Source organism: Halictus rubicundus, chromosome 9 (genome assembly GCF_050948215.1).
Source record: "Halictus rubicundus isolate RS-2024b chromosome 9, iyHalRubi1_principal, whole genome shotgun sequence".
NCBI lineage: Eukaryota > Metazoa > Arthropoda > Insecta > Hymenoptera > Halictidae > Halictus > Halictus rubicundus.
Window position 1 is genome coordinate 167,018 of NC_135157.1, and position 14,509 is coordinate 181,526.

General features: G+C 37.7%; 2 protein-coding genes across 2 annotated transcripts in view; both read left to right on the forward strand.

Moving 5' to 3' along the window:
• The window catches only part of L(2)41ab (lethal (2) 41Ab), a 50,403-nt gene extending 41,785 nt beyond the window's left edge, over positions 1–8,618 (forward strand). The window contains exons 3-8 of the mRNA XM_076794035.1: positions 6,071–6,314; positions 6,390–6,800; positions 6,878–7,396; positions 7,467–7,754; positions 7,822–7,980; positions 8,222–8,618. Of these exons, the coding sequence (XP_076650150.1) occupies positions 6,071–6,314; positions 6,390–6,800; positions 6,878–7,396; positions 7,467–7,754; positions 7,822–7,980; positions 8,222–8,440 (1,840 nt within the window). The 3' untranslated portion in view covers positions 8,441–8,618. The remainder of the gene's footprint in view (positions 1–6,070; positions 6,315–6,389; positions 6,801–6,877; positions 7,397–7,466; positions 7,755–7,821; positions 7,981–8,221) is intronic.
• LOC143357504 (facilitated trehalose transporter Tret1) lies at positions 8,613–11,054 on the forward strand. The gene is made up of 2 exons (XM_076794036.1): positions 8,613–9,142; positions 9,386–11,054. Exon 2 carries the CDS (start codon positions 9,413–9,415, stop codon positions 10,823–10,825), a length of 1,413 nt encoding a protein of 470 aa, XP_076650151.1. The 5' UTR covers positions 8,613–9,142; positions 9,386–9,412; the 3' UTR covers positions 10,826–11,054.
• The last annotated feature ends 3,455 nt before the right edge of the window (positions 11,055–14,509 follow it).

Sequence of the window (14,509 nt, forward strand, 5' to 3'; positions counted from 1 at the left end):
TGTAACTCGCCAGCTCTGCTGAGGATGACGACGTCAGGGTGCTCTGTGTACGGGTGGCTCACCAACAGGGGTACCGCTTGGCTCTTGCTTGGAACGACGTGTATTTCTGATTTAACCTCTACACTGTCAATATTTATATTTACTGTAAACACGCCCAACGGCTGTACTCGACCTTTTCCATATCCTACGAAACTGTTCAGGGTCGTTTCATGGTATGGTATGCCTAGCTCATGTGCGATATCTTGGCGTAAAGCCGTTACGCTGCTCCCAAGGTCAACATAGCATTTCACACTTCGACCACTAATAATTACGTTTTTGAAATATTTTTGGTGAGTATCGCCTTCTATATACGGAACTCTCGCGGGCGTATCCCGTTGAGCGCTCCGGATTGTCATGTCTGGGCGAATGTTTTCTGTGCACGACCGCGAATAATGGCCTGACTTTCCACATTTAAAGCATATTATACTTTGTGTTGTTTTCGGACAGGTACGGACGGTGTGACCTTGAAGTTTACAGGCAAAGCATCTCGGCTGGTTGTCGTCACGAGGCCGTGGATTTCTTCGTCTCTCTTTCGTCTTTTCTGCATCCTTCCAATACAGACTCGCGCTTCGCAAGTCTGCGAGAAGTTCACTGGGCTTCTTGTACCGGCTCAAAGCCTAAATAATCCTAAATAATCCTAAATAATCTCGAAAACGGGGATTATTAAGCCCGTCGGCGATCCACTCGATCGCTTCGCGGTCACCCATTCGCGCACGATTACACTTCGCAAGTTTTTCATAAAAGTACTCGGCTATATTTTGACTTGGTTTCTTTTTATAATTTTGAGCATCCAATCTAAGACTCACCTCACTCTCGTCTGATGGGAAGCTGTCTTTTAATAGTACTTTCCATTGTGCCCATGTCCGCTGGACACGTGGTAGGCTGTCTCGCCATTTCCGTGTCGTATCGCTACCTCGTCCAAATTGTACAGGTCTCCGTATTCCTCCATTTTCTCGATTCATTCCTCGATGGTTAGCTCGTTTGTGACGGGATCAAACGCCGGCAGCACACTTGTCGTGTCTTGAAAATGCCTACTCCCCTCGTCTTCATAAAACTCCCCGTTTGTCGCCATTTCGGAGGATAAAATTGCGTATTCGCCCCTACCGGTCGCGATTTTAGTCCGAAATGTAATGCAGCTGCAGTATTCGCGTCTTACGCTTGCCTGCTATACCTCGACAAAGGAACCGACACGTTAACGACGTAATACGCGCCACATGCTCCAAGGTTTCGCGCACTTCCTATTACGACTGCTCCGCCCGTTTTCTCCACGTTCTCACACGAATCGCTAATATCAATTAAATATTAATATCGCGATCGACTACACTTGATTACGTGAAACGTAGCGATCCCACTTCTGATATCTGTGGTGCTCTTAACAACTTTACTTGGAAACGTCCCTACAATTCAATGGCTCTTCAATCTCTCGTACTCGCACATTAGTAATGCGTACACAATTTGGTTAGGTATCGCTAATAGTTATTATGCGACACCTGCTGCGATTCCTACTATGCTCTTTCTTACTCACACTCTCTCACTCGCTCATACGACATACGGCTACACGGTTACCATAAAATTATTTATACATTACCTAGTAAATTAATCCTTATAACATCTCCAAAAAATTCAAGCAGTTTGGTCCAATTTTAAAAAGATTATTTGTTCTTAAAATATGCATGCTAAGGGTACTAAACTACTCTGATAGCACTGTCCAACAAAATTAAACTTTTTTCGAGTTTTGCAATACCTGTTGGGTGATTCTTATACACTTTGTCATCCTAAAACCGAATCTGAAAGTAGAATTGCTCCATCACGCAACGTTTTCGAATAATTTTGGTTTTTGTAAAAATGCCCGATTTTGATACGAAACGACGTGTTACGCAAAAACTAAACACGCGAGAAAGTTTAAATTTAAGTCAAGAGATAGAGGGGACTCTCCTCTACATATTCATATAGTCAATTATATTTTTATGTACTTCCTAATAGTTGTAAATGGTTGTTAAAGTTTGAAAATGTGCCGACGCGGGTACTTTGTACGCTCTATTTTTGTATTTATGTGAAAAATCCTTTATCTAGCTGGAATTTACTATACAGGAATGCATTCTACAGACATTTCTGGTAAAGAAACCATTCACGAAAAGTATTTGGTTCCCTTAATGTACGAGAAGGATCAGAAAATGTTAATTGACAGCGTGTGCGCGACGCGTTCGCGCCAGACGGCCATTGCAGCCTTTTCGCGACTCGCCAGGGCCGTCGCTATGCGTAGTCGACGTTGGTACCACTCATGTATGTCTTTGCTTACTATTTACATACTTTTTTTTTTGTCTTTTTGCGTGCCAATCATTACAAAAGATTATAAAAATACGAGTTATATTCACATTTCATTGTGGAAATGCTTAATAAAGAAAATTGAATACAAAAACTTACCTATTTCTGATGTAAACAAATTAAAAATGTTTCCGCCTTGCTTGACGTTTGTTCCTGGTATCCCGATTTTCAATTATAAGTGTCCAGCAGTAATCAGCAAGCATCCGCACATAAGTCTTTTCCTTTGTAACGTTTTTCCATTGTTGAAATATCTTGATGAAAGATTAATGCTGGAACTGTATTCCTTGTTTTGATTTTAAAATAATTTCGTCATGAATATAACAAAAACAGTCCGGCTGATTTATACACTTCCGCGAGATTTTATCGATTTAATATAGAGCGATCTATGTCTTAATTGTGTACTTCGATCAATAAAGACAAAAAAAAATGTATTTAATTGAGCATAGTAAGCAAAGACATACTTGAGTGGTACCAACGTCGACTACGCATAGCGACGGCCCTGGCGAGTCGCGAAAAGGCTGCAATGGCCGTCTGGCGCGAACGCGTCGCGCACACGCTGTCAATTAACATTTTCTGATCCTTCTCGTACATTAAGGGAACCAAATACTTTTCGTGAATGGTTTCTTTACCAGAAATGTCTGTAGAATGCATTCCTGTATAGTAAATTCCAGCTAGATAAAGGATTTTTCACATAAATACAAAAATAGAGCGTACAAAGTACCCGCGTCGGCACATTTTCAAACTTGAACAACCATTTACAACTATTAGGAAGTACATAAAAATATAATTGACTATATGAATATGTAGAGGAGAGTCCCCTCTACCTCTTGACTCAAATTTAAACTTTCTCGCGTGTTTAGTTTTTGCGTAACACGTCGTTTCGTATCAAAATCGGGCATTTTTACAAAAACCAAAATTTTTCGAAAACGTTGCGTGATGGAGCAATTCTACTTTCAGATTCGGTTTTAGGATGACAAAGTGTATAAGAATCAGCCAACAGGTATTGCAAAATTTTTTGGTGTTGGACAGTGTAGTCAGCAACGTGTGATGTTCTTGGTTTATAAGAAAACATACTTGTGGGTAACGAGTGTAGTAACTGAGACTGTGTTCGCTCGTATACGTCTTTATTTGTCGGCGGACCGTCGACCGTCCTGGACCGATGCTCGCGAACAAATGTCCGATCGCATACATTCGACTGTCCAATTTTTACTGTCGCCAGTCGATTGTTTAACAAACGACGACCGCCTCGGAACCGATCTTCGCGTGTTTCTCTGCGGCTTCCCGAGGACGGTCGCGACGACAATGTATATTGACGGTTCGTCGACATACTCTTTGTACAGGCCGCCACAATACTAATTTAAACATATAATTACAGTATAAATGAAATTAATTAAAGAGATATGTACGAAAATTAAGAGAAGTTATATCAATGTAACAAATATAGCGGAAGGGCATAAGCAAAAACACTAACGATAGCAAATAGTAGCAATAAAAATACTTACTTGTCTGAATATTACAAGATTACAATATTACAATATTACAATATTACAAATTCCAAAATTACTTGAAGTGCCGAATAGGTCTCCGGATGGTTCCACGACAAGTTACGAGAAGTCCACGGCCAGATCCCTTTTTTCCGTGGGAAAATGTTTTTCGCTCCCTGGGGTAAGCCGGGGTTATGTGGGACTACCCCTGGGGAAAATCCCCAGAGACTACCCACCAAAAACCCACGCCCACCTAAGCTAAAGGGCAGGTGCCTGGATCACGCGAGTACTCAACAGGACACCTCCCAGCTAACATACTACCCGAGGGAGGGGGTTAGCCTCCCCCATAGCCTACACTATAAGACCCCGGGCGGAGGGACCCGCCCGGTGTCCCCATCCTTGGAGCCTTCGGATTGGGCTTCCCGAGCCCCAGCTCGGTCCACCCACAGCTCCCGGAGTCTTCGTGCCCCGCTCGGAGCCGGTATCCCGAAGGAACCAGCCCTGGCCGACGCAAGAAGACGCCGCCACCGGAAAGAAGGGCCGTCGGAGGCACGATCCGGCACGCCCCGACCCTTCCTACCCAAAACCCCCCACGGATCCCCTCCCCTATTGGGGAGGGACGGACCTGTACCCCCCCCCCCCCTTCCCAATACCGGGAAATTAACCCGGGGGGTGCCGCTCCTGCACGGGAGGAGCCACGCTCCCCCCCGGAGGCCCGGGTCAGCTCGCACCCCGAGCGAGCCAAATCCACCAAATCCTCCAAATCCACCGCCCCCAATGGTGGGGGCACATCAAGGCGCGGAGAGTCTCCCCGCGCCGACCCCGCTCCGCCCCCCTCTCCCAGGGGCACCAGTTGGCCCTGGGGAGACCCCCGCGCCCTCCCTTCCCTCGTCACCCCCCCCCCCCCCGTCGGGGCCAGATCCCATAAGAACAAAGTATCGTCCACAGTAAAGACCCCTAACTTTTTAAACATGTGTCAACGAAAGCGCCCCATCGGGTGTGAGTACAACTTCAAGTTGCTAGCCATCGCACAGTGGCGAATTCGGCCGAGTTCATGGCCAAAATTCGTATCTTCAAATCTATGATGAATTATTGAAATAAATGACAACCATACAACTCCGCTAAAGACGTCTTTTTCGAGACGTGGTTTTTTCGTCTGAAATAAATACCGACATAAAACTAACGTTTGAAATATAACTATGTTAGTACTTTTTAATTTGCAATATGTATATTTTTCTCTTATATATTGTAGATACGAGTCTAATTTCGTACTTCAGCACTTTTAGTACGTATGCAATATGTAATAATGTATATGTAATAATTATGGCAATTGTTGCACGAAAGGATGCACCTTACCGATTTCGAAAAAAATTTATATAAATATGTTGTAAAACTGAATATTTTGAACAATTTTTGTATGCCTATACGCACATGCATGTTGCCGCCTTTTTTCCGCATATGTTACCGCATTTTTCCAACGACGACGTCGCTGGCCAGGATTGCAAAGTTTTTCGCAAATATCTCTAAAACTGACCTTATACAGGGTGTTCGGTAATTCGTGGTACAAGCGAAAAGGGGGTGATTCTACATGAAAAAATAAGTCGAAAATATACAACAAAATTTTTTCATGTGAGGCTTTGTTTTCGAGAAAATCGACTTTGAATTTTCGCCGGGTACGCGTGCACTTGATCACGTTTCGTTATCGGTTGATCCGTCCAGTTTCCGCCGTGTCTGAACTAGAACTAACGAAATCGCTCGAAAGTTAAACGAAACACGGCCCTGAGCGGTTCTAGTGTAACTGACGAGAAGTCCTTCCCCACTCTGTGACCGGGTCCCTTAACACTTCGCCGACTGATCATTAATTAAAGTAAAATGAAATTTGCATTTTTCCGATTTTTTGGGGGTTTTTCATTTTTTACGACTACAGTTTGCAACAAAAAAAAATCTGAAAAAATTCTCTAAAATGCACCTTAGGATCCAAAATATGCTACATTTTTTCAGAATTACCCTCACGGGCAAGCTAAGAGGATTGAAATTTTACTCAGAGGGTTTTGTCTTGGTCATCTTTCGAATGGTTCAATAGTCATTGAAAAACCTCTAAGCGCAGTTTTGACCATCTTAATGGGCTAGGCCCTGTAGATAAATTTTCTAGTTTTATAAAATTGATTAGTACATTTTTGTTTTATATGGTTCTACATTATAATGTAGTATGTATTTCTTAGAGAAGCTCATAAGTCATACAATACACTCTTCCTGGAAGTACAAAAAGTTAAAAAAGAATCGGAAAAGGAGATGGAGATCAACGAACATTTGTCATCTTTATCATTTCGTTTAGAGAATGATATTAGAATTATTTCGAAAATAGTAATGACGTATAATGAAAAAATTGCAGATATCGAATGGCAGTTACTAAATTTATTAAAAATCAATGAGCACATACAATCTGATTATGATTCTACCTTTACTGTACGTAACATTTTTAAATGTTGGAAGAAGTATTTACTTTTTAATTATTATCGTAATAAAATGATTTGTTTTCAGAAATACCAGAATTGTTTGTATGAAGACGAACTAGTGAACAAGAAATTTGAGATTATAGTTGGGAAAAAACTAAATTTAGAGAACACAATTTTTAAAAAGTTAGAAGAAAAAATTATATCTGATAAAACTGCGCAATATGTAAACGAATTATTATTAAATACAAAAAACGCTGTATTGGAACATGAAGTTCTACTTACACGTACAGAAAATTTATATGGAAATAGTCTTTTGGAAGTAGAAAGATTCACAAATATTCTTGAAAACCAAAAGAAAGAATTGACAGACATCTCTAAAAAAAATACGGAAAAGGAAAAACATATAGACGAATTTCAAAAGGAAATGAGAAAACATGAAGTAACAATTGAACGAAAACAACAAAAACTTCTAGAAATAAATAAGCTTATTGAACAGGTTATATACCTACATATATTACATTTATTTTATTTTTCCAACTTCGTATGAAACAATTAATAAATGAGTCATTTCAGATTACACCACATGTTGGTGAAGATTTAGGTCCACAAGATTTAAAAATTATTAGCTTAGAGAAAACTATTCAGGAACTTTTACAAAATATTCAAAAAGCACAACAATTTTGGATGCGACAACAAGGTTTTATGGTTTCATTAAGTCAACAAAGAGAATCACAATTGAAAGAATTAAACCTTCTTGATAAAGAAATTATGATAATGGGACAAAAGAATTTTAAATTGGAATATGCATTGGATATGCTTATGAAAGACGAAGCACATGTAAATAAGATCATACTTTCTCTCCAACAAAAACTATTACGTATGAATACAGGTTTAGTAATGCAAAAGGATTTAAAAGAGGAATTGGAAGACAAAAATTGTATAAAAAAGAACGAATATATTCTCTCGTTTCAAGAATTGGAATTGGAGCTTATAAAATTACAGAGTGATACAAAAAATTTAGGTGTAGAAAAAGGAATATTAAAAGAAGATTTGAAATCTGTGCAGGAAGAAAGTTTGTCTTGGGAAAAGAAGGTAAGTCAAATTATAGTTCTATATTTTTCATATTTTCATTTAGATATAGAACAGCGACAATTTATTCAAGGTACAACTTGTGCAAGAAACTGTAAAGAAGATAAAGGAAGAACATAGTGCTGGAGGTATAGCATTAATGAAAAGTGAAATACATAAAATGGAAATGCGACTTTCTTATCTAAGAAAAATACAAGAAAAATTAGTTCATGACATGGAACTCTGCGTGGCAAGAAGAGATGTTATATTTAACAAAGTAATTGGAAAATTTAAAAGAAATCCGAAAGAAAGTCATAATGAAAAAGTAATAATTCACAAACGTCTCTCTGATCAACGGATAAAAATCAAACAATTTGTGAAGGTGTGCTTCATCTTTATCTGATCAATCGATTGAAAAAATCTAAACTAATTTTTTTCGGTATTCACAGGTGTTAAGACAAACTGATGATACAATAGAACAAGTAAAAGATCAATTAAAAAGTAGAGAAAATCAATTAGTTAAATGTAAACAAAATTTACAAAATATAAAAGAGCTCATTCCTGATATAGAAAACGAGATTGACCAACTGGAAATGTTAAAATATCATGTATGTTTATTCATTTATTTATTTAACAGTTTTTAACTTATGCCACTCATGGTTCCATCCATCCAGTCATCCAACCACGCATTCATCCATATCCCATACCCTAGCCTACTGCGTAATATCTCTGATAATACTAATCTATCCTAATACCTTAAATGAACTGTTGCAAAATATCATGTATGTATTCCATTGTATTTTTGCAATATAACTCTAAAATGATTTTATTATTTATATGGTTTTTCAGAATTTACATAATCTGATTCTTAAGCAAAGAAAAGCAAAGCAGTTGCATAATGTAAAAAGTGGCACTTATAAAATGATGTGTAAAAGTGAAGACACAATAGAAGAAAATTTGAAAACAGAACACAGCTATCATCAATATTTGAAACATGTGTTAGAAAGAACTAATCATGACTTTCCAATGTTACAAACTAATTTACGAAAAATATTAGCAACTTTGTAAATCCTTTAAAAAATCTTACAAAAAATGTTAAATCATTTGACCATTGGAACGTTAATTTTCTGGTTGCAATAAATCTTTTTGGAATAGAAATAGCCGAAAAAATGTTTAAGCACTTTAATCAATGAATTGGATACAGATTTTTTTTATATTACTGTATTTTATATTAGAGTATTGTACGTACTAAGATAAATTGATTACATTTAGTCCAAAGTATCCACGATTATCAAGTTATATCAAAGTCTCGATGAACAACACTTACAGATAAGAGTAATATACATTAGAGAATTATCAAAGAGATAAGAGAATTTTTCTTTTAGTTTGCAGTATTCCAATCTATTCTGTTTAATATGCATGGTTAACGCGAAACTTGAAGTGAATATACATATGCATAAACAAACTGCTTAATTTAAAATCAGACATGAAATAATCGGATAGAATAATACAAATGCAATGTTTATGGTCAATAATTTGTGTTAGGAATTAAAAGCCAGGCAATAAACAGATACGTCGATTAAATCAAGCTTAATCTTTATTCCGTTATACTGTTGATAAGAAACGGATATATGTCAAGATAGTGACTACATTTGACTCTCACAAGTATTGTATTTCTTAAAGTGCACTCAGACTTAGCACACTGGAAGATTTCTCGGGATATAAAAAACTAAACGATATTTGCGTATCGCAGTAACATAACATCACACGGTGCGTAATAACAATAATCTACAACTTAGTGTTATAACCATTAAATTGTTAATAATTCTTTTATTAGAGGAAACACAGAAACGAACTTAGTTTCTACATTAATGATTAGTTTGAATTTAAAATAAAATGAACACTTTTTTATTTTTCCATTTTTTATTGCTCTTTCAAAGCACAGCACTGATTTTAAATAAGTAGTAATAATTAAATTGTAGTTATAATTAAATTTAATATAAATGTTTGCAGGTTCTTCACTGAAGAAATTTGTGCAACATGAATGAAAAAAGTCTCGGAATTTCACAGCATGTGTTGGTTACTAATGGGGAGAACCATTCTGTGCCAGCCAGGAAATTACCGCAATATGTTGCCAGTTTGTCTTCAACTCTGGGAGCATTAGCAGCTGGTATGGTCTTAGGATGGACTTCTTCTGCTGGCACTGATGGAATACGCCTAGCAACCGAATACGGTTTTCCCATTTCTGACACTGAATTTTCATGGATGGGATCGCTAACTACACTTGGTGCTGGAGTAATATGTGTACCTATTGGGATTTTGACTGATTTAATTGGAAGAAAGACTTCAATGTTATTGATGGTGGTTCCTTTTACTGTAGGTTGGCTAGTTATAATTTTATCCAATTCCGTAGTTATGTTTTATGTTGGTAGATTCATTACTGGGTTTGCATCTGGTGCCTTTTGTGTAGCTGCACCAATGTATACTGCAGAAATATCTGAAAGTTCAATTCGCGGAAGTCTTGGATCTTATTTCCAATTACTTCTTACAATAGGAATTTTTTTGTCATATCTATTGGGTAATTGGGTGAATATGTTTACATTGTCCATCATATCTGCCATTGCTCCTCTGGTTTTCTTCGTAATTTTTCTATTTATGCCAGAATCACCAACATATTATTTGAAAAAGGGAAATGAGGATGCTGCCAGAAAAAGTTTAATTAAATTGTATGGTGAGCAATATGATATAGACGGTGCATTACATAGTCAATTGGAAACCATAGAAGAAAAACGAAGAAATAAAATTTCTTTTTCGACTATGATCAAATCTAAAGTAACTGTAAAAGGTTTTATAATTGGTTACGGTCTCATGATTTTCCAACAATTTAGTGGTGTGAACACTATTATACTTTATGGTAGTAGTATCTTTTCTCAAGCTGGCAGTGATATGTCACCTGGCATCTGTATGATTATTATTGGTATAATGCAAGTACTAGCTGTTCTTGTTAGTACTTTGGTGGTAGATCGTTTAGGTAGAAGAATATTGCTATTAGCATCAATTGTAAGTCTGTGTTTGACAACGTTTGCTCTTGGAGTTTACTTCTACCTTCAGGAAATTCACATTACTGTTACTTCAGTTACTTGGTTACCTCTATTATCTGTATGTGTATTTATTATCATGTTTTCTTTTGGTTTTGGCCCACTTCCATGGATGATGATGGGTGAGATTTTTGCACCAGAAGTGAAAGGTGCAGCTGCAAGTAGTGCTGGTCTTTTAAATTGGCTAATGGCTTTTCTTGTAACCAAATTTTATACCGATTTACAAGGAGCACTAGGTGCTGGTGGTACGTTCTGGTTATTTTCTGGAATATCTGCAATTGGAATTTTCTTTGTATATATATTAGTTCCTGAAACCAAAGGTAAATCTTTAGAAAGTATTTTGAGAGATCTTTAAGTAATAACCAATCTTACAAATCCTTTTAAAACGATTCTGTAGGAGACTGATTATAAATTTATAGTTGCTTTGAAATATATTTGGTTACTTTTTTACATAATTTCACTTGATCACTTAAAAACACTTAAGAGAAACAAACCGTCAAAAATGATAAAAAATATTGTTATAAATAGTATTTTGTGTAAAGATGAATTTCTGTATTTAATGTTAATAAAATTGATATGAAGCTTATACTACTAATTCATTTTAACTATGTGTAATGTATTAACTTCAGTTTCTCTGCTTCAATCACGAAATGTTTTTCGCGTGTATGTCTCTTGTATATGTCTTGTAGTCAGTTTAATGACGAACTCTGTCTGCAAAAATAACTTGCTGGCATGCATTTTTAATGCGATTCTTCATGTTATTCAGAATAGTGTGTTCTTTTTGATAATTATCAGTAAGCAAAATGCTTTGAATCTGCCACCAAAATTTGTCTCCAAATTGCTATCCATCTGATTCCGCATTGGGCTCGGTATTTGAGTGCAAAGTCTGCAGCCAAAATTACATGCCAAATTGGCGACAAACTTTGGCTTCGATCAGCCTTCGTTATAGAGGGCAAGTCCGTCGCAATAAGAACGGACGTAACCTTGTTATGAAAGTAAATATCGGGAAAAATCGGAATAAACGATGAGAGGGAAAATTGAATTTACACACGTATTTATTTTAATCTTGATCTATTTTTATTTTACATATAATATTTGTATTATATTATTTATTTGTTTCATAGTTATAAACTTAAGAAAGAATACGAATAGACAATAAAATTTAAAAAAATGAACTGTACAAGTTACATGAAGGAAATAAAAATGATATAAAATTCAATTATCATAACAAAGCTGTTATACAGTAAAAGATAAATACTCAAATCTTAAAATAAGTGAAATAAATCCCTCGAATGGAAAATAAGGTGTGGGGTTCTTTAGAAGAGTTTAATTAATATATATTATATAATGTAGGTGATAGGTTATTAACAATATATTTATTTATTTATTTTTGCTATACTTCCTCTCATCAGCGGACACGGACAGCACACCACACTTGAAGTTTCTCCTTCCTACAAACAAAAAGGGCCTTACATTAGGACGTGATATGGATATGTGTTCTGTTCTCATTGTACAATTGATATATTTCGAAGAAAAAAAAATTTTTTAATTCTAGAATAATGTATATACTCACTTTGCCATTCTGACTTACAGATGAAATGTCCTCAATTATAACTAGACAGCACAGTGCAGACAGGATCTCGAAGTAAATACAGATGATAGATGATAGGCATCCAACCAAGCCTGTGTTCCTAACTGTTCATGTTCTGTTATTAAGAATATAATATCCTCTTGTTTACCTTTTTTCTTTTTTGTTTACCTTTTGTTCTTGGAATGGATATATTAATGAAAAATTATGTATGCAGACATCTAATTGAAGCTGATTTAATTTAGCTGCTAGCCAAGGATACGGCATTGTATCGGGATAACATTTCATTTCATTAATCGTATATCATTTATTGTTCCCCTAGGGGTTACAATTCGTTACATACCGCACTTGCTTAAACTTAATCTTAATCTAAAACTTACTCTATATTTAACCTAACCTAACTTAAATAATTTCCGTAAGAGAGAGAGAGAGAGTTCTTACAGCTAAAAAATGCCACATTCCTGTTTTTCCTCTCACACACACACACACACATACCGTCTCTTCTCCCCCTCCCCTACCTCTCACCTATCCTCTCCCCTACCCCCTGGACCACCTCTTCCGGTTGCCCTCATTCACTCCATTCCTATACATTCATACCTTGCTCTACCCCCCCGCCTCTTCCACCCGTACCTTCCCTCCACTCCTCCAACCTCCTCAACGATCCCTCTCCCTTTCCTTCATCTCCTAGCACTTCCCCATCATCCCCTGCCAACCTCTTCCCTCGTCGCCACCCATGCACAGCTCCCATACATGTTCCCACGTTTCTATCCCCCACCCACAGACCCTACACCTTCTTTCCTCCTCCTCCATCCAATACCTTCCGCCCCTCATCTCATTTCCCAACCTATATCTGGCTACCCTTTGCCATCTACTCTCTCCCCACCCTTTCCTCAAATATCCTGGTATCTCCTCTCCCTTGACCCTCCCTTACCACTCATTATATCTCGCTCTCCTTATCTTTTCCCATCTCTCCTCCTGCTGCCTCTTCCTTTCCCTTTTTACTATCTCTCAACTCACTACCTCTATCTTCTCCTGCATCATCACCTCTGTCTCCTCCGAAGACTATCCTCTCTCTTCCCAAAAAAACCTTCTCTCTTTCTCCCAACCATCTACCTCCCCTCCCCTTCTACCCCTGCCTCTTACTTGCTCCCAACACATCCTTGCTAACTCCCCCCTTTTCCCTCCCTCAACTTCTTCTCGTAACCCTATGCCCTTAACCCCGCCCTCCCTCTCATCATCTCCCTCTGCAACTCTTCTCTTACCATGTACCCCGGGGTGCACCTCTCTACCCCCAGCACCCACCTCAGAAACCTTTCTTGCAACCTCTCCAGCCCTTCCCATTCCCTCTATCCCCATATATCCACCCCGTAACTGATTACCGACCACACCAACCTGTCAAACAACCAAACTCTCCTTCCTCAATCGTTTCCAAACCTCCTCTTCCCAATCCCCCATACTTGTCCCATTACCGCTGCCCCCTTCCTAATTCTATCCTCCACGTGCCTCCTCTGCCCCCGTCCCTCGAAATAACGTACCCCAGATACCTCATTTCATTAATCAACTCATAATAATACTGTTTTGACGTTTGTTCCAAATTACTTTCGGTGGTAATCCTGGTAGTAAAACATTCTCGGAAAAATAGGTATCTGAAATAATTAAAAATATTTGTGAGTAGAATGTTTATAGCGTACGTTGATTCAACGGACAACAAAATAAAGTTTATTAACAACAACAATTAATAATCAACAATCAATAACAAAACAAAACAAAACGAGAAAACTAGAGTCAACGAGAAAACGCGAACAAAATACGTTAACGAAACTTCGTGTACTGAACTGTTCGCGATACTCTGACTACTGTCTAGAACTATCGTTCTCCGCAAGAGTCCAAAGCTTTCTGTCTTTCTGGTTCCTGAGGCGCGTTAAGGGGGCCGGCAGGCATTTGGCCTTGACTGTCACGCTATGTTATCCTGTGCCTTTTTTCTAGACATTTTACGTCTTAAATAAGTAAGTAACCAATTAAAAATGCATACCACCGTGTTTGTACATGTCTTCGCTATGTCTGTATAGAGCCCTTTTTTCGATACGAACACTAAATCTCTCGAAATTAAGAGAATCTCTCAGCGGCAGCCATCTTGTGACGTCATACTTGCTTCAGAATTCGAATTTTCTGCCGAATATTGTTAATTACTCCCCGATGAGGTAGAAATTCGAAATTTGGGCTCTATACAGACATAAATTGGACTTTTAGGAAACACAAGTGACCACTTTTAAACTGCAATATTGCAATATTGAAGCGATAGTTTGAAAAGGTTTTGACCCATGCATAAGCATATGGATTTCAAACCCTGCCGGCCCCCCTTAAGAATTAATTAATCAATAATTATGTAGTTGAGCTTTTTTGCAAGATGCCAATCTATTTCACTATTGACTGAGAACGTAGTTGTATTAT